Here is a 21,949-nt window from a genome sequence, read left to right on the forward strand (position 1 = left end):
ACTCTTGAATTTTAGAGAAATATACTGGGTTTAAATACTTGTATAATGTCATCAAAGTTTTACTAGGCATCGATTGAATGTTAATTTCATCTATTGTAACAAAATCTCTGTTCAGTCGGGAAAAAAACTAAAAACAAACTGAAACTGGTAGACTATACTACCAGTACATCAATCATTAGCCGACTCTCAGGCACTTCAGGCCTTTGATTAATAAATCTTGGTGATATATTTGAATTTTCTATACTCAATGTACATAATGATAATCATTTTTCATTTCTCAGATAATTAATTTGTTTGAGTTTAGCACCCTTTCACAACATTTACAGTATTTCAGAAAATTAATGTACATGTATCAATCTGTATGTTATTATTATTTTCATTTTCTTGATATGATAAAGTAAAATAATGTTATATTTAAAACTAATCGGAGTCGTTTTTCCATTCAGGATTATTAGAAGGTTTTAACTTTTCAGGGTTTTATTCTGTTTGTATAGATAAATATTTAAACACGATATCTTATTCCCAATTTTTCAGATGCTTATTATTTTAGTTATATTAGAATACATTGGGGCCTCAATTAATGCAGCCGATTAAAATGTTTGTGATGAAAGTCTAACTGTAAAAGTGAAAGGTTTGCATGTCTTTTCTCTCAAAACTGTTTCAAGCAAGTAGGTCGATCTTTGCTTTTAAAGTTTCATTTTAAACTGACCAGTTAATAGGATCCTGGCCGTGCAGGCTTAATGCGATATTACATTGTGCAAAATGTCTACAGCCCGTGAAATATCTCTCAGAAAGCGGCGATGGATGTCCTGCCACTAGTATCGTGTGCCTTGAATTGGCCTGCTCGATCAAAGGTCCTTTTTTTTTCGCAAAGTTTCCCCATAACATGAAGACGACATGGCTATTCGTGGCACTAACCATTTTGATGATGTTGTCAGTATATGTCTTCCAAGCCTGTGCATGGGAATTTTGCACCCCTTGTCTGAAAATTTAATATATTCGCTTAGTAACACTTCAGAATTGTAACATTTTTAAACAGACGTGACATATTTGCAAGAACATGAATGACTACTTATATTTCAGAACCAATTGAAGTGCAGTACTTTTGAGAAAACTGAATAAAACCTGATTGGATGGTTTCATATTTTTATGCCCCCCTTCGAAGTAGCGGGGGCATATTGCCTTGCACATGTCGGTCGGTCGGCATGTCTGTCTGTCGGTAGAGCGAACTGTTTACGCTCAATTACTTGAGAACTACTTGACCCAAAACATTCAAACTAGGTAGCATGATTGGAATTACACCTGAACCTTGAACACGGTTTCCACTCAATAACTTGAGAACCATTTGATCCAGAAACTTCAAACTTCATAGCATGATTTGGCTTAAAAAGTAGTAGATGACTCCTATTGTTTTGGGGGTCAATAAGTCTGAGGTCAAGGTCATAGGGACCTGAACATTTCTGCATGACCTCTTGAAAAGCACTTGACCCAACCCCTTCGAACTTGGTAGGATGATTAGGCTTAAAGTGCAAATGTCCCTTATGCCCCATACCCCACTCCGAAGAAGCGGGGGCATCTTACCTTGCACATGTCGGACGGTCGGTTGCTATTTTCACTTTCGTACATCAGACTTGTGTAAGTGAGTTGTAAGTGAGTTATACAAATAACTTATAACATGGTTGGCAGTGTTGGGACTAACTCCACTGCAATAACCGACTGCCCGTCTGTATGTGCGATTAAAAATTTTCCAAACATCTTTTGTCAAGGCAGTAGATGCAACATCAAGGTCAGGGTCATTTTGAGCCTCGAAATGGTTTCTCGTTAATTGCTCGGTATTTTTCGTCACTCCCATTACTGACTGACCACGAAGGTGGGTTGGTGGTTTGGGGGGCATGCATGTTCTTCTAACATCTCTTGTTCTTACTGAAACTGTACCTAGCCATATTAGAATCTCTTAAATACAAATGGAACCGACTACCATTCATTTGTCAAATTATTTAAGCCGTTAAAAATTAGACGAAGGTCGTATCTGTCACATGAATTTTTACTCTAATATTTTTGTGTCAGATCCACGACATATCTTACATCTGGTAATTTGATAAATAGAGGGCCTGACACGTTCACCCGGCTTTTTTGTAATTCCATTTAATGTGCACGAAGCATTGTAATGTTATGTTGAACCTCTGAATACCAGTTGTCCCTGGAAATGATTGTACGATTGTGCATTTCGTATATTACACTGGCTGACAGTACAAATAATAAACAGAAGACACAATAACACATTATGTCTAAGTGTACATTACTCTGTCCTGCCTTATCTCATCCTACATAAATCTGTCACGCACATCAAAACACAGTTATCAAGTTTCTTTGCAATCCATTTAAAATTGTGTACTAAGTAGTTCTTGCCACAAACATCCTGCAGTTCCTTAGCAGACGCCCCAACACCATAAAACCATATTTGAAACGCACATCGTGTATAAAGTACTATGCACCAATAATACCAGTGTAGGCCTATATTGCGCATAACTTTACAATGGCTAAACTGACCCTTAAATGTGTCACATCTATACGTGGTTATCATAGGTATGAACTTTCACTGTAATCATTTTAAAACCGTTACGGTGGAACGAGCCTTCGCGACAAAGTTCCATGCAACAATCACGACAGTGTACAGTTTGTCTAAGCTCAAAAGTGCTTAACTCTGCAATGCACCAACTAATGCTAAGCAGTGTCACATACTTCTGCACTTCATGATAAGTCATATGTTTGAAGTTTCACTGGAATCCCTTTATAATTATGGAGGTAGTTTCCGTCTAAATGAAAACAACTGACCGCCAGACCGCCCGTAATATGACTCCTATATATAAGGATCATTGATTTCAACTCATTTAGATTTGAAGATTGAATACTGCTTAAGCCAGTGCTAGGGGGCATGGGCAGCATCGCATTTTCCATTACTGCTCATGAACAGACTCAATCAAACCGAGTCTGCAATTTTCACTTTTTGTCTTGTTCTCGGTGCTTCTGAGGGATCTACTTTCCAGATTTTATTTACTTCACAACAGCGGGTGTTAAGTGCTGTGTGGCGGCCTTACAAAGTCGCCCCGACTTCATCTCAGTGTTGTTATATCTTCTGGTCCTTCGGGATCATTGATTTCAACTCATTTAGATTTGAAGATTGAATACTGCTTAAGCCGGTGCTAGTGGGCGTGGGCAGCGTTGCATTTTCCATTACTGCTCATGAACAGACTCAATCAAACCGAGTCTGTAATTTTCACTTTTTGTCTTGTTCTCGGTGCTTCCGAGGAATCTACTTTCCAGATTTTATATCCTATACATATGTTTGTGCCGACGATAAAAAGTGTGTGAAGCTGGCAGTGAGTTGTGCGCTGTGCGCTGAATATTCGCTTAAAGTGGTTTGAACGTTCGCCCTTTCTGATATATATCCCATCTCCTTTAAGAGTTAGGTCCATGTTTCGGAGAAGAAAGTACGAACATCACCAAATCATAGAAAGAAAGAATTGTTTTACATGAAAATTAAACAGCATATAAAACAGTTATATTATTCTACAAAACCATTGTCAATTACTCATATATTTATTGAATTTCGGAAAGGGACTGCATGAAGGGGCCTTCATTTTAAAAAAGCTGTTACATGTCTTCGTTTTGATGCATTTGCAACAATGTACGAGTGCTTAAACTTTACATAACTAGGTTAAGCATTGCTTTTGATAATTGTTTACATTTATTTCTTTACAAATGGCATTCTTTTTTAAAGTGGGACAACTCTTTTAGAATATTTTAAGTATCCAATTCTACGGGACAGAACGGTAAAAATGTATTGGACAGATGGGTTGTTTATAAAGATGTAGTTTGTTTACTAAAGATTTCTGTGGTTTTGTGATATACTGCTAAACCTTAAAGAGAACTAATTCTGATGTTCAACATGTTTGACACTTTTCTGGCGAATGTTCGACTCCTTTTTTAGCAAACGTTAAATTCCTTTCTGGCAAATGTTCAATTTCTTTATGACAAAAGTTCAACTCGATCCTGGCGAATGTATAACATTTTTTAGCGAATGATAACCTCCTTTCTGAGGAATGATAAGCTCCATTATAACGAATGTTCAACTCCTTTATGACGACTGTTCAACTCAGTTCTGGCGAATGTTCAACTCCTTTTTAGCGAATGTTCAACTCCTTCCTAATAAATGTCCCATTCTTTTTTGACAATTGTCCAACACCTCTCCGTCGGAAGTTCGACTGTTCAACTCTTTTCTGTCGATTGTTCAAACCCTTTTCGGCGAATGTTCAAATCCATTTTGACGAATGTTGAAATCCTTTTTGACGAATTCATCTCCTTTTTGTTGAATGTTCAGCTCCTTTCTAACGAATGTATAACTCACTTTAAACAAATGTTCAACTGCTTTCTTGCGAATGAACATCTCACTTCTTGTTAATGTTCAACTCACTTTTAGTGAATGCTCAACTCACGTCTGATAAACTGACAAATCAACCCAAAAAGCACAATTCATTACCAACTTCACATAACTACGCTACTATTCAAATCAGCGCTGTGAAGTTATATTAAAATCCGACCAGCGATTTAGGAAGAGATGCAGAAACATAATTTTATGACTACCAGACCGAACCTCTAAGTAGAATTTATGTTCGACATTCAAAGGGCCGTGACTCGGTAAAAAAATCATACTTAAGTTATGCACGACTAGGCATACCGGGACCCCTCGTGGTTTGAAAGAGGGAGGGATGAAGGAAGCGATTTACATCCGGTCGTTTCAATCTATCGCACATCTGGGACAGCACATTCACATCGTTCATCCCTCTGGGCGGTGTTAGTCAACAATAGAAGATATACTTTGTGTGTGAAAATGAAAAGTTTAATTAATATTCTGAATTGTGAATAATACTACAGTTGAATTTTCATCAAGATGTAATAAAGTGATTTTTTAAATGAAACAAATAAATACAAAAGGGAGATAATTCGAAAATTATTCAAAACAGAGTTATGGTTCATTTGCTCTGCAGTTTGTTCTATTTCCATTGGCTTTATTATAGTTTCCTCCAGCGGTCTTAAAGTTTCGTCCGGACAACGGAAACGAAATTACGAAAGAGGATCGAGATAATTCAAAATATTTTCAAGATAGGTGTTGGTTCTTCCGCTCTGCATTCCCTCTGATTACCGTCTACCATTATGTCAAGTTTCGTTCCATTCTTTTCAGTGGTTTTAACGTAATCGTTTAAACAAATAAAGTGTGACGGACAGAGAAAAGGACAAACGGACGGACGGACAACATTTCTTTATCTCACTCCCACTTTCGCAGATGTAACAGATATTTTTTATGTCCAAGACACTCACGACTAACATTTTATATATGTGATAAAAGCCTTTAAATAATTTTAAAGCAAATAAGTTGAACTAAGCTAGGGTTGCGAAACGGATTAATAAAGGGATATGCCTCTAAATTTATGTCAGATATTTCGAAATATGAAATAATTTCATAAGTAACTACATGTAATTCTAAAAAGGTAAAAATAATTATTTATTAGTGCAGGAGTTGTATTCGTAAAAACAAATTCGTTTAAACTGTAAAGTAAAGCGTTAGTCACGTAGTTTAATGTAATGCTATATTAGAACTACATATACTTTATATCATATTTGAATATTTCTATTTTAGTATTCCCCTTGAGGAATGCCCTTTAATGAACAGAAAAACACAATGACGCATTTCTTTCTGATGGAAAATTCAACACTATACAAACACAATTGTATTGTTCTTGTGGTGCAGTGATTGATGGTGTATATTGTTTGACATTTATTTAGTGTCTATACAACCAACTTCCATCTAGTGTAATTACATCTATGTAGTTCTATATAAATCAAACAAAAAAGAAAAAAAACATAATTATATTGCATAACTGACTTGTGTAATTCATAGTTTTTATTTAAACAAATGTTGGAAAACGGTGTCAAAAACCGTCATTAACTTACCGCACAGTGAGTGCCGAATTCAGCAACAATACTCCCTGTCTAGCCCAACCTTCCAAGCAACCGCTGCTAGGGTGTGAGAAGCCATTGTTTGCCACTTCCTTGAATATGTTTCTCAGCGACCTAGGAATCTTATCAATCAGTATAGTAGGTGGAACAGAGAATGCAAGTCCTGTAGCTTTTGGAATACACTAAAATCAATATTGATAATAACAATGATGATGATGATGATGATGATGATGATGATGATCAAGATAGCATGCATATGCATACACGCACGCACACATACTCGCGAATAGCTTAATTCGAACACACACGTAGACTCGGTGCTTATGTACCTGTCTATTTGTTTTTGATTTTTACATTGTAAGAAATATTGACAATTATTTCAATTGGTATACAAAAAGTTTTGAAACCACAAACATTTCACATGATATTGAAAACTGTAGATCTAGTTTTATAAGTTTTGTACGTTTATTTCTTTTACTTTAAATTTCTGTGCTTTCCCCTTTAAGTGATATCCTAGCCTAGAGAGGTTGCATAATGTAATGTTCTTTTAAAATTAGTTAAATTACATAATAGTATTTTAGATTTCGACATTAGCATTGCGCCTTTATACATTTGTATTAACATATAGTATATGTTACTCTATAGTCGGTTCAAAAGCTCACATGAGCTTATACTTTACTTACTAGTATTTGCTATCTTAACGACTTAACAATATTTTCTTGTCTTATTGTATTCGAAATGCAATAAAAAAAAGTTGTTTATGGCCGATAAAATTTAACATATCCGATTTGAAGTATTTGTATGTCGATTGTCATGAAATTTAGTTGGACGCCACTTCAAACATCGACGGAATGATTTAATGAAACGTCGTTTTTCTCCACTACTTTTTATTTTTCAGGCAACAATGAAATTGGAGTACTGTACAGTGAATTGTTATACATATTCCTAAGACATATTTTACACACAATAACGAGAAATAAAGATTGCTGACTCGACCTTTTTTGTTTTCGTGTTGGCGGGTACAAAATTGTTGTTCTTGCGACTTAACTTGTCACGCTGTCATATTCTCATACCTTCACTCACTGACTCGACAAAATGACATTTTCTGAATTGTTCGTATTGTTTTGCTGCCGTGTCTTCACCCCGCCAACACGACAGCTCAAAAAGGCAGAAATCAGCCATCATTGATTTACCTCTACAGAATACTGTAAATCTCTTTGATTATGATATTTTAAGTGAATGATGAAAGCATAAAATCTTCGGAAATGCATAAGTGAGTATACTTTAGCCAATCATTGCCGTTTTATGATCCTTGTTTTTGCATGCCATGAATTCCCAGTCCAATACTACCACTTTACATGCCCCGCAGTAGCGTACTATTACAAGTCTATATCTGCATGTAGTTCTCGTGTGGCTATCAGTGTGTAACATTATCGCATTCGCATTAACCGTTAATAAATAGGCTATAGTATTTATTTTTAACCATCGGTATTCAAGAAATTACTTGAAGTGTTAAAGACCCACCACGACCTAGTGACCTAATTTTTCCTCCCACATGAACTTGATGCAAATAATTCTGGTAATACTGGTATAATACAGCTTTTCTACAAGATGACAGGTGGACAAATTAGGCCCTGTTTTCACAACTTCATCTGCAAACTTATTCAGTCATTCTCTTCTAAGTATAGTTTTATTTATTTATTTTATTTTGTTGGGTTTAACGTCGCACCGACACAATTTTAGGTCATATGGCGACTTTCCAGCTTTAATGGTGGAGGAAGACCCCAGGTGCCTCTCCGTGCACTATTTCATCACGAGCGGGCACCTGGGTAGAACCACCGACCTTCCGTAAGCCAGCTGGATGGCTTCCTCACGTGAAGAATTCTACGCCCCAAATGAGGTTTCGAACCCACAAGTATAGTTTTATAAACATAACATAATAACTATCTTACACTGTAGAAACAAAGTGTGGTCTAAACTCACCTTAATACATATAGTACCGCGCATACTACTACATTAATTTAATAATATATTTAGACATTAAACACATTGTCTTAGCCTTATATATGTCACTGTCAATTTGTAACTAGATACTTGTTATTTCTCATTTTCTCCATGCAAAAATGTATGATTACCATCATGGAAATACAAAAGAATACACTTATTTTGTGGTGCGTCTTTAAGGTAACTTGACAAACAGCCACTACTGACCTTGACATTTTATAGGGAAAAAATGCAAGTATATATAACTCTCAAAATGTACTAAGTATTTAAAATTGAGCCTCAAACAAGAGCTGTCACTGTTAGTGACAAACGCCCCCGAAGTGTGCCAAAGAATGCTACAGTTGTCTGCGCAAAATATGCCAGAATAGTTTAGGTATGAATCATTTTGTGACCAGATAAAAAAAAAGTTCTCCAAAGGTAACCTTGACCTTGGAGCTATGGGTCTGGTTCTTGAGCATGACACACCAACTCATTATAGGGAACAATTGTGACAAGTAATTTTAACATCTCTTGATGGATGGCAGAGTTATTGACCGGACAAGAAACGTACAATGTTAACCTTTGACTTCTAAGTGTGACCTTGACCTTGACGCTAGGGGTCTTGGTCTTGCGTCTGACACGTCATTTCAATATAGGGAACGTTTAATCCAAGTAATTTTAAAATCTCTCCATCGATGGAAGAGTTATGGAACGGACATGTTAATCTTTAACCTCTAAATGTGACCTTGACCTTAGAGTTATGGGTCTGGTTGTTGTGCATGACACGTTTTCTCGTTATGGGAAATATTTATGCCAAGTAATTTCTAAATCCCTTGATGAACGGAGATTTTCGAACCGGACATGAAACAGACCCTATTAACCTTTGACTTGACTTCTAAGTGTGACCTTGATCTTAAAGCTAGGGGTCTGGGTCTTGCGCGTGACACATTGTCTCTTTATGGTAAACATTTATACCAAGTTGTTTCAAAATCCCTTCATGGATGACAGAGTTACATACCGGACACGAAAAGATCCTATTAACATTTGACTTCTAAGTATGACCTTGACCTTGGAGCTAGGGATCTGGGTCTTGCGCATGACACATTTTCTGATTCTGATTAACATTTATGCCAAGATATTTCAAAATCCCTTCATGAATGGCAGAGTTATGGACCGGACACAAAAACAGACCCTGTTTACATTTGACCTCTAAGTGTGACCTTAACCTTGGAGCTAGGAGTCTGGGTCTTGCACATGACACGTCGTCTAATTATGATAAACATTTATGCTAAGTAATTTCAAAATCCCTTGATGAATGGCTAAGTTACGAACCGGACACGAAACAGACCCTATTAACGTTTGACTTCTAAGAGTGTGACCTTAACATTGGAGCTAGGGGTCTGTGTCTAACGCATGAAACGTCGTCTCATTAAGGTAAATATTTATGCTAATCTATTTCAAAATCCCTTCATGGATGGCAGAGTTACAGCTCGGACAAGAATTTACAAAGTTATGGTCGGACGGACAGTGCGATTTTAATATGCCCACCTTCGGGGGCATAAAAATCAAAGAACTTACTGTAGTGTAAATAAAAAGTTATTTGCTGGAACATTGTTTAAAGATGTAAGGGAGTTATTAATAAATAAATAAAAACCTAAAATTATCAAATGTTTTTGTTAAAATTCACGAAATAGATATATGCTTAATAACTTAATAATAACATAATATATTAAGCCGCATTAGCTCTAGTGGGTTTAATTTGCGCACTAGTCACTAGTGTACATGAATTTACAACTATGCTTTGCACAATTATCCGGACGGCTTAAAGGTATCCAATGACTGTTTCCACTACAATATTTCATATTTACGTGTTTACTTCAAATTTAGAAAATCCTCATCCGATTTATTTAACTTTACTAAATATATAAATTAACTGTGTATTTAGAGCTACATTCATAATTAAATGTAATGCAGTATCAGTCAATTGCTTAAAAACTTCCATTCTTTATGGTAGTACACATTTATACTGTGTTCAGCCATACGTGTATACTGCTTGTACTATTTTAAGCTAATGCTTAGTACTGTTAAAACACATTATTATATAAACTATCGGTAGTGTCTGTTATGTTTTTCAAATATGAAATTTGAATCTAGTATACCATCATTACGTATTCGAAGCTACAGCAGTACTGCAATCAACTTCATTCGAAGTCAGAAAATTTATTTTTAAAAACACTATGAAAATGCACACTATAATACATTTTAAAAAGTTTGTTTTATACAGTATTTAACCGAGATAAAAATAGTTGGGTTTTTTTTCTTTTGACAAAAGATCAAATTACATACCAAATGTGTAGATTTAATTAAAGGAACTAAAAACAAATCTTTCTTACTATTGTATTTCCGGAAGTATCAGGAACAGAGTACGGAGTGCAATATGGATCCTGTCCGAGAATAACAACTTTGACCTGCATAGAAAAAAACAATTAATGATTCATCAAAATATTTGTTATTGTTATCGCCAGCTCTTGCTCAAGGAAAAATATCAAGTTTCAAATCTATAGCTCGTATAGTATTTTCATGAAAAGTAAACCTAAATAGAAAATAAACAGTCAAAAGATATTTTTAAAAGGCTAACTGTTTTGATGAATATGCATGCAAGAGTCGTACCCTAGTACTCGCCTACCAATGATAAACAACTGTACAGATATGACGATTTCGATTTATTCCTGTCATTCAACTTTCTAAAGAACACCAATGGTAGTAAAAAGGCATTTATGTTAAAATATCCTGCTTAACATTAAACTTCTCCTTAAATTTGAAAAAAAAACTTTTCGATTTGGATAATTTTCAACAAAATGTTTTTAATATTCAAGATAAAACGTGTATAAAATATTTTCGCTGGCGGTCGGTTGTGTTGAGGGGAAACAAATAGTATTATAGTTAGGCCTTATTCCAACAGAATACAAGAGGGAGTAATGAGTAATGGTAAACAAGGAGTATGGGAAGTTTCAAAGCTATAGCCTTTGTAGTATTCAAGAAATAACTCATCTAATAATGACAAATTAGTGTACACAGTTTCAAAGCTATAGCTTTTATAATTCTTCTAATAAAACATGGACATAGACAAAACACTTTACAAACGCCGACGATCAAGTGCCGACAAAAGTAGGTTCTTTTTAGATTTTCTTCATAAATACAGACATGATAATGGGTTTACCTTTGCAGACAGATAGTTGTCACCAACATTATAATGTTGCTAATTTTAAGAAATTTAATTAAATAGGGACCATGGAAATAAAACCTTAAATGGACCCGACTTCCGCAACTTAATCCACTGATTTGAAGACAAGGCTATTTCAAATGGGCAGACAATAAAAAATATTTTCCAGTCATAACGATAGTATGGAGTCCTATAAGGGCCAGTCGCGCAATGACACGACACTTATATGGATCTAATAAATTTCCGTACCATTGTCGGATTGTTGAGACCCGCTTCACTGATGTATTCAAAATACGGAAAGAAAACAATGATACTCATCTCAGAAATATATTCATGTTTTTTGCTATCTTATGCAATTATAAGCGCGGAAAATATTTCTAACAAGAAATGTCTTTAAAAGACAAACGGCGTAGAGGTAATAATGTTTGGCGCATGAAAAATTCATGATTAAACAGGATGTACAGACAGAAAAGATTTGGATGTGCATGTATGAACACATTCATTTGCAAATAGTTCAACTAAGCAGCAAATTTAAATGATCAATAGTTTTCCTTTCAGTGATAGAATGTCGAAATGAGTTATTCTGAAATAATTTAGGGTTTGGTCAGATTCCCCCATAAGTAACCCAGCTGAATACTTGAAATGAAAATAAAACCTTAGCTTTTAAATCGCTACTGACCCCAAAAACTCTAATTACTTGATTTAGTTCGCAGTTAAAAAAAATCTTAAAGCAAAAATTCAAACATTTGCAGATTTGGTGTTTAAATCTTTTTCGTTTAAAGTAATAGTTAAATACTTTCATAACATATGATGGAATAGTTATTTTTTAATTCAATTTGCACATTGTTGTTGTTTGCATAGTCATTATTTTATGAAATTTAAGGTTTTTCAGACGACCTACTGGCCACTATTCGTGTTGTTATTGTTTTCGTCTGCACTTATCAGAGCGAGGCTCAAGTGCAGTGGGGAAAGACCCCTGGTGCCAAATTATGTAGGGAATAACATAGTTTCGTGAAAATATCAACAACAAAAATTGTTAAATTTTCAGCTTCATTTTCACGAAGAACATGAATTTGCCTTGTGTGCGAAACCGCGTACAGTCCGAAACCGACTTCACCGACTCTACACTTAGAACCAGCCACCACTCACTCGTCTGGTTTACTTTCGATGCAAGCGGTGATAAATTACTAAAAACTTTAAAATTAGAATAAATAATTTGAGTTTTGGTATTACTAACAAAACCACTAAATATCTTCCATTTAATATTGCCTTCCGATATTCAATGTCATTTAAGACTATGGCTTAATAATTTAAGTGGTTTATCTTCTCAGCGCGCACCTGTTCCATGTCCCGTTTACTTTTTTTTTTTTTTTTTTTTTCAAGTCAAAAAGTTTATTGGCTTAAACATATACATGTCCATCGCCAAGTCACATATTTGGCGGTTTAATACTAACATAAATACAAACACACATATAGAAAAGTATGATATATGTATGGTATGAGAACAAACATACAGTGATAAAACAAGAATTACAAGTTTACAAAATATAACTATCAAAGATCTCAATTTGCGGAATCTCTCTTAACCATTGCAAGATAGATAAATCTGGCTAATTTAACCAGAATACTTTTCTTGGAAGATTTCATTATATTTCTAAACTTATTCAAATTTGGCCAAGTATAATAGTATCTAGGTAAATACAAAGTTCTCAGTTCTGAGTAATACGGACATATCAATAAAAAATGGTACTCTGATTCAACAACTTGCATATTGCATTTTGAACAAAGTCTAAGGTTTCTATCTATATTTCTAAATCGACCTTCTTCAATAGCTAATCTATGTGCAGAACATCTAAATCTTGACAATGCATTTCTTTGTTTAATACTTGTAACGTAGTTCAAATATTTTTCAGTATTAAACTCTGTTTTAAATTCTCTATAAGTTTCAAGTTTTCTAGAAATTCTTAAGTCAGCAAACCATTGTTGCACATATTGATCTTTTATTCGTTGTATAACGTTATCTATTTGTGAATTGCTTACTGAATTACTATCCCATAGAAACTGGAATCCAAGTTCACATAGTAATCTCTTAACATTTAATGACCAAGAATTAACAATGTTTCCACGATCATCTGTTAAGTACAACATTTTGTACAAAAGAGTACCAGGGGTTTTCATTATTCTAGCCCAAAATTTTATAATTCTTATTTTACGAATGATAGATAAAGGCATTTTTCCAAATTCCCCATAAACAGCAATATTCGTAGTCTGTTTGTCGTACATCCAAAATTTGTTTTAAAAATTTAAGATAGACACGCTCTATATCTGGACCACTATGGAAACCCCAGATTTCACATCCATATGTTAATATGGCAATATCATTGCATCAAATAGCTTAATTTTTTCTGTAACATCAAGACTAACGATATCAAATAGTGAATTAAGTGAATATAATGCTTTAGTTGCTTGGTGAGCTAATGCCTTCTGAGCTTGATAAAAACTTCCGTTTGATGACAACGTAACACCTAGATAAGTAAACTTTTGTACCACCTTCAACACTTGGTTGTTGTAATATAGCTCAACATTCTCAAGTCTGTTTCCCAGCTTGAATACCATTGCAACAGTTTTGTCAACATTTACTGTTAAACCCCACTCTCTGCAATACCGATATAATTTGTTTAAGAGTATTTGTAACCCTTCTTTAGAATATGAAAAAAGAACAGTATCATCAGCAAACAATAACAGAAATATCTGTAATTCATCAAGTGTGAAAACATCAATTGTATCATTGTGCAATTGTTCATACATATCATTAACGAATAGTACAAATAGTAGAGGGAGAGTGGTTCCCCTTGTTTAACACCCACATAACAATCAAAATAATCAGTAAGCGATCCATTTACTCTTACACATAATTTTACACTATTATACATGCTTTGTAGCATTTTTACAACCTTAGATGAAACTCCATATTCTATTATTTTAAACCATATACCATTTCTATAGACTAAGTCGAACGCCTTTTTAGAATCAACAAATGCTGAGTACACTTTTCTTTTGTCATGTTTAATTATTTTATTGATAATAGAATTTAAAACAAATATGCAATCAACTGTAGATTTTCCCTTTCTAAAGCCAAATTGATTATCAGAGATAATATCATTATCATCAGCCCACTTACGTATTCGTGTATCGAGTAATTGAAAATATCTTAGAAAAGATGCTAGTAAGAGTTATCCCTCTATAGTTATTTACATCGTTCAAGCTTCCCTTTTTCGGAATAGGTACAATAATACCTCTAGACCATGTCTGAGGATAAACTCCAGATGAGAAAATGAAATTAAAAAGTTTACACAATATAGGTGAAAAAGCATGCTTACATTCAATAAACATTTCAGGGATCAAATTATCTTCTCCCCCACTTTTACCTCTTTTTAATGATGATATTGCCTTAACAACTTCATCAACAGTAAAATCAACGTCTAACTGTTCAACATTGTTAACATTAAAATCATTACGTGATAATTTTTCTTCTACATAATCACTCGTATAAACATTGTGATTTGCATATAGTGATTTAAAATAATCGTAAAATTCTTCAGGCGAGATAGAATTAGTTTTATGTTTTTTCCTATTTTTTTTAATTTCTGACCAAAACTTTGAGGCTGGTCTGTAGCAAAACTATGTAATTTTTTCCTCTGCTCGAGATTAAATTTAGCCCGTGATCTCCGTTTCGCTATTCTAAACAACCTTCGTTTAGTAATCAACAATTCACCGTTATTGGCCGATTGGTCTTTCCTATACAATTTGTTTGCACGCTTCAATTCACGGCGAGCAGTCTCACAGTTACTATCATACCAAGGACTTTTAAACTTCCTACTTTTATTATTGGATACATTTCTTTTATTATTTGACCTACCAAAAATTTCGAAAGCTTTGCTATATAATATATTCGATATATTTTCAATACCCTGATCTAAACTAGTGCCTTCTGTAATTATATCATCAACAACTGACTCGATATTGAGTAATTCACAATTCAATGCATCAGTATACAAATGGGAAGTATCATTATTCCATAACAATGTCTTTGTAGGAACAAAACCACCGTTTTCTTTATTCTGATCACATTTTAAAAATAATCCAATACTTATAGGTGCGTGAGGTGAGAACGAATGCATATCGTGAATAACAAAATTACTAACAATGGGAAATAGGCCATATGATAACAATACATAATCGATTACACTGTTACCGTTACCAGACATAAAAGTGTATTGCCCAATACCGGCATCCTGTCCCATTCTACCATTTACAATTTTGAGATCAGTGCTTATACAAATGTCAAGCAATTTAATGCCAGATGAGTTTACGACAGTGTCCATACTATTCCTCACTGGTAAATCAGACGTTTTAATATTCATTTCATCTTTTTCTATTACAGAAATATACTTATCAAAATGATTAACAGATTCAATAATATCAGATTTATTGCCACACCTTGCATTCAAATCACAAATTACTGAAACTTTACCATATTGTGAATAGTTTCTTATATCAGACTCTAGTGTTTCAAAGAATCCAGTATCATGCATATTAAAGTACACAGAATTTTGAGGAGGAATATATACAAAACATATGAAAATGTCATGTTCAGTATTGAAAAATGTTTTACATAATTTTATCCATATAAATCCATTTTTGTCAGTTTCAACAATGGTAACACCGGATTTAATTGTTTCCTTGTAAAATAAATAAACTCCTCCATGCCCCCTTTTACATCTACCCATCATCGATTCTGGCCGCGGTATAGTAACAGTCTCATACCCATTAAGTTTAAAGTCATCATTTTTGCGTTGCCACGATTCACTGATAAAAACAATATCATACGCATATACAAAGTTCAAAAAATCTTCATCACTAAAACATTTATTAAGACCTTCAATATTCCAGGAAACGATTTTCAGTTCATACTTTTCTGGCTGATCCTATACAGTTGGGGACGTGGGATATTCAGGATTATATATTTTATTGTTAATGTAGAGCTTGTCTCTCACAAGTGTAGCTGGTTTGCCTTCCTTGCGGGCCTTAATCATTTCTGGTATTAAGGCACGTCGACGTTCTAGTTCTCTAGTTATTTTGATTTTATCTTTGGCATTTTTTATGTTTAAGACAGTCTCACAGAATTTGTGCACTTTATTTACACAGTCCACACTGCTCTCCGTTTTAAAGGGTGGAAGCGGTATTTGGTTTTCAGACAGTGTCTCGGATGAAATTCCCATTTCTGTATGATGCTGAGATGCTGGGTTAACATCGGACTCGACGGACTGGGACGGATGCTCGGACTGTGACTGTACAACATCACCAGATTTGACAGCAGAAGAAAACAAATGATTTGCATGAACGCTTTTTGTCTCCATCGTGGATAAAAGTGGCTGTTCAGAAAGACCAAAAAACATCAAGTTATCTCTCATGGAGCGACATTTTAAGTCAATGATTGCTTCAGAAAATGATACGTTTGCTTTGTTTAACTTCGTGTTTTCATCAGTGAGACGTTTGAGCACACCCTGTATATGATCAACATTTTCTTTGTTAGCACTGGTGCACGAGGAAAGCGTTTCATATTGATCACAAAGGAATGTCTGGCTTTTTTCAATGTCGCATATTTTCTTGTCCATACAATCTAAACGTACCGTTATGTCCTTTATATCTAACTGTATTTTGTCTAGCTGATTTAATTTAATGTCAATATGCTCCAGTTTTTGTATGATCATATTCAACGGGTCAGTATTTGTGACACTCTGGGGTAGTTGTTGAGAGAATACTGGGGACCCAGAATTAGCCTGGGCAGTTACAGTGTTCGTAAAAGGTGAAAACTGATTGTGAAAACATCTGCGGCAAAACTGACTGCAGAACATAAGGCGTGTGGCCTGGCCGACTAGGCTGTATGTTACCTGTAGGTATAGGTGTAGCGCTAATATTCTCAGGAGACGCGTTTGCCGCCATTTTGTTTTTCTTTGTTCGTTTTGGCTTTGCCTGTGTCAGAGGTTTCTCAACCGACGAAACAACATCTCCTGGTGAAACATTTTCCCTATTCCGCTTTTTACCCATAAAATTAGTGATTCACAATTCCCTTAGCATAAAATGTCCACTGAAAGATGCTTAAATCCCATATTTATAACGTAACTTTTCCTGTTTTCAAAAAAAATCAACCGCCTTTACTAAAATCCATGTTATACAGCTAATGCCGAAAAATAGGCATCAGTTTTAAACTATTGGACCCCTAATAGTAATGTTTAAGAAAATGGTATATGCTAGGTATATTCTTAAAGTTGACTGTGTTTTGCATTGTGTTGCAAATTTTAAACAACTTTTACCGTGCCGTTTTTTATAAATTTTGTATAATTTATGGTATTTCCTCAAGCTCAAGTAGAGACAAATTGCAAAGTGATGGCCACTGTCCAAAACATTTGCAGAGAATTCATTATACCATTAATTTTAATAAAAGAAACACCAAACTATTGGTAAACAATAATAAAACACAAAATAAAACTGTCAATATCATTTTGTTTCTAGGGTGCCTCAAGTAAACGGATTTAATGAGACAGAATTCTAACTCCAACATTGAAAAATTATGGTCGAGTCCTGTGGGACTGTTTTAAATTTTGCTCACTTCATTCAAAAATAATCTTGGGGCAGAAGTAAAACCTACGTACGTTTCTTCCACAATATGTAATCTAAAGAGTAAAGGCAAAATATAGAACTTAAACCGCATGTAACTCAGTATTTTTAAAGATGTCTAAATCTACCCCATTCTGTTTCAGAGGTAAATTCATTTTGAACAGCAAGAAATTGCATATCAAATAAAAAATTTCCATTTTTGTACAATAAATCAATAATAAGTCTCGAAAAAGTAAAAACTTACTAGAAAAAAAGGAAAATAAGGGGAAAAATTTGGTCCCAGTGGGGCTTGAACCTACGCCCCCTGAAAAATTTCAGTCAAAGTAGGTGTATTGTAGGAATTGAATACTCTTCAAAAAGGAGGTGCTCTATTACGGGTCTTATACCTTAAATCTTTTCCGTAATTCTCCGTCCATGACCGATTATTCCACGAAACGTTCATTAGGAAAATCAATACAAACAGTGTCCAATGCAATCTATCCAGTCTGCGTAAAATTTTTCTAATACAGGTCATGTTAAATCAATGTATTTTCCATAAAAAGTGGGCTGGCGTTTTTTTCTCCAGCATCTCGTAGAACTGTTTCAATAGCATTATCCTTCTGACAAATTTGAATGAAAATTTCTATTCCTCTTGTATGAACAATAACCTTAAAATGCCCAAGAACATTGCAAAGGGCTTCACTGGATTAAATAGTCTCAAGATTTCTATATTGTATGACTATTTTCAGTATTCAAGGAATGTGTCAAAAAAGACCTTATAATACTTGAAAACAAGTTTTAAATGTAGCAAGCATTTGTCAGGGACTGTTTCAGACCTGTCCTCTTATCAATAACAGTATAATATTTTTGATTATCTTTGTTCCTCATCAATTATAGCACAGCACCTTTCAGCTGACGTACATCATTGATTACTACCCATTTTATTTCTTGATTTTATTCATTTATGGGTGCTACATATGTTACGAGGGCCATTCTAAAGATAATGACAATCGTGCTGGAATATGATACACAGTTTGTGTACAAAATTCAAACAAAGTTTATCACTTCAAAGTATTCGCGCTCACAGACACTTGTGGTCAGCAATTCCCACCCACCCCACTGTCCTCAGGGTTAGCGAATATTTTGTAGCATTGTAACATGTATTGCACATAGGTGACGATCATAAAACGCATTTTTTACAGTTTCAGCGTGTTTCAAAAAAGCATTTTTCACTATCAATGCTCCTAAAAGAAGAAGAATGGTCTTCAGTATTGGAGGAAATAAAAGAATCTATCACTATATTCAGCTCTTCAGTATTGGAGGAGATAAAAGAATCTATCACTAGAAAACAATAGCCGATTAAACTTTTACATGAACACAATTGCAAGTCTTCTTATTTTAGGAGCATTGATGGTGAAAAATGCTGTTTTAAACATGCTGAAATGGTAAAAATGCGTTTTATGATCGTCACCTATGTGCAGTACGTGTTAAAATGCTACAAAATATTCGCTAACCTTTGGCAGGGGCGGATGACAGTGGGAGTAGGTGGGGGTTCCTGACCACAAGTGGCTGTGTTCGCGCTTGAGTTTCACGCACTTACGCAGTCGATATATCAAAGAGGTGAACGCTGCAGTATGGAAGGGCATTTAAGTAAAACATCCATTCATGTAAATGACTTATTCTTGCATGTAAATTACATTGATACTATGGTAAATTGATATTCTAATATTCTTTGTCCCAATTTCTAATTTCTATGTCCCATTTTCTAATTTGTTTGTATAAAAAATCACATTTATTATGTAACTTATACTGTGAATGTCCGTCATTAATTATTCTATGTTCCCGTTTGTAAATTGTTCTTATAAAAATCACTCTTGTTGTGTAAATTATAACAATTGGACATTAAAATTCTTACTTGTAAAATGTATTTTACTTATTTTGAAATAACTCGTAAATGTGATTGTTTTAACTTCCAATATTCCGTGTATAAATTTCTTATTCCTTTTTATGAAAAACGTAGGACTTTGTAATATAAGTTATTTAAGTAAAAATGCCTTCCATATAGGTTGTTCAAGGGGTGGGGATCTTTTGAGATGGCTTGTGTAGGGGGATATTTTCCAGAAAAATTGCCTTCCATAGGTTGTCCATGGGGTGTCTGTCCAGGGGGGATCTTTAGAGAAAGTTTGTCCTGTGGGTGGGGAGGGGGACGGTTCAGAAAAAAATGCCTTCCATAGCTTGTCCAGTGGGTCTTTTGAGACGGCTTGTCCAGGGGTATTTCCCAGAAAAAATGCCTTCCATATACGTTGTTCAGGGGGTGTCTGTCCAGGTGCGTCTCTGGAAACGCTTGTCCTATGGGTGTTTTTCAGGAAAAATGCCTTCCATATAGGTTTTCAGGGGTGTCTGTTTAAGGGGGGGGTCGGAAGCTTTCCGTATGGGGTGTTTTTCAGAAAAAATGCCTTCCATTAGGTTTCCAGGGTGGTCTGTTTGAACAGCTTGTCTGGGGGTGTTTTTCAGAGAAAAAATGCCTTCCATAGGTTGTCCAGTGTCTGCGGGTCTTTGGAGCATGCTTGTCCATGGGGTGTTTTTCAGGAAAAATGCCTTCCATAGGTTGTCCAGGGGTGTCTGTCCAGTGGGGCTTGAGATGGCTTGTTCCAGGGGTGTTTTTCAGAAAAATGCCTTCCATAGTTGTCAGGGTGCGGTCCAGTGGGGTCTTTCACGATGGCTTTCAGGTGTATTTTCGGAAAAATGCCTTCCATAGGTTGTCCAGGGGGTACACCGTGTCAAATTACTTTGTCCAGGGGGTGTTTCCCCTACTTACGCTTATCCAAGGGGGTGTTTTAGGGGTGAGTCCAAGGGGGGTATTTGTCGGCTGACATGCCTTCCAGTGGGCGTGGATATTTTCTGGAATAGCCCATTGAAGCGCCCTCTGTCTTTAAAGGGAACGGTATTTCTGGTTCCTTCTTTGTTATAATTTCTATGTAGCTGGATACCAATATCACTGGTACCCTTATAAATTCTATTTTTCAGATTGTAACTTTTAAATGCGTACGAGACAAGTTTCCTATTATAACTTCTAAGTTTGAAAGTACAAAAAATACTTTCTGAATGAAAAATATACGAATGTTGAGACTTTGTATGTGTGTGTGTGTTCGGGTTAAACGTCTTTTTTAACAATTTTTTAGTCATATAAACGACGGCGTCTACTTGTAGCAATGAGCACAATGCCCAACTTTATAGTGCTGCCTCACTGGAATATCACGCCGTAGACACGTGGCATGATATCCCACCCAGTAACATTATACTGACACCGGGCTGACCAGTCCTAGCACTATCCCCTTAATGCTGAACGCCAAGCGAGGAAGCTGCTAGTACCATTTTTACGTCTTCGGTATGACGCGGCCGGGGATCGAACCCACGACCTCCCGCACTCGAAGCGGACGCTCTACCACTAGGCTACCGAGACTTGATAAAACACTTGTAAAGTGTATTATGAAATTTACAGTTATTGATTAGCAAATTAGGCTTTAGAGAAAGAAATACGGCGTAGAAAAATTAGAACTTCAGCATTAACAATTTAAACAAAACAAAATATGTAAAATCCATTTTTCATGCAGGAATTTTTGTGACAAAAATGTTATGTTTTACACTATTGATTATCTTTTCCATACAAACAAATTAGAAAATGGGACATAGAAATTAGAAATTGGGACAAAGAATATTAGAATATTAATTTACCATTGTATCAATGTAATTTACATGTAAGAATAAGTCATTTACATGAATGGATTTTTTACTTAAATACCCTTCCATACTGCAGAGTATGGAGATTGTAATTCGTTTGAACAGTTGTTTTGTTTCAGTGTGAAATGATAGATTAGTAAACCAACTTACTAATTATATTCATGTTTCCCGCCTCTCCATGCAAAATTAGAAATATTTGGTATTTAAAATATGACTTTCTAAAAATATCTGAAGCAAAATGAACAACTCTTGTATTAACAGTTTTTCATTGATTTAAGGAATTCCAGGTAAATAAAATCAATAGTATATAGTGTAAGTTTAGTC

The 21,949-nt window shown here is 35.0% G+C and overlaps 1 protein-coding gene across 1 annotated transcript in view; it reads right to left on the reverse strand.

Annotated features, from left to right (window-relative positions):
* Positions 1-514: 514 nt before the first annotated feature.
* LOC128546496 (uracil-DNA glycosylase-like) overlaps positions 515-21,949 on the reverse strand; it is a 45,320-nt gene continuing 23,885 nt past the window's right edge. Inside the window, exons 3-5 of the mRNA XM_053517053.1 lie at positions 10,395-10,469; positions 6,013-6,200; positions 515-982 (exon numbers count right to left, since the gene is read on the reverse strand). Of these exons, the coding sequence (XP_053373028.1) occupies positions 700-982; positions 6,013-6,200; positions 10,395-10,469 (546 nt within the window). The 3' untranslated portion in view covers positions 515-699. The remainder of the gene's footprint in view (positions 983-6,012; positions 6,201-10,394; positions 10,470-21,949) is intronic.

Source organism: Mercenaria mercenaria, chromosome 11 (assembly GCF_021730395.1).
Source record: "Mercenaria mercenaria strain notata chromosome 11, MADL_Memer_1, whole genome shotgun sequence".
Classification (NCBI taxonomy): Eukaryota; Metazoa; Mollusca; class Bivalvia; order Venerida; family Veneridae; genus Mercenaria; species Mercenaria mercenaria.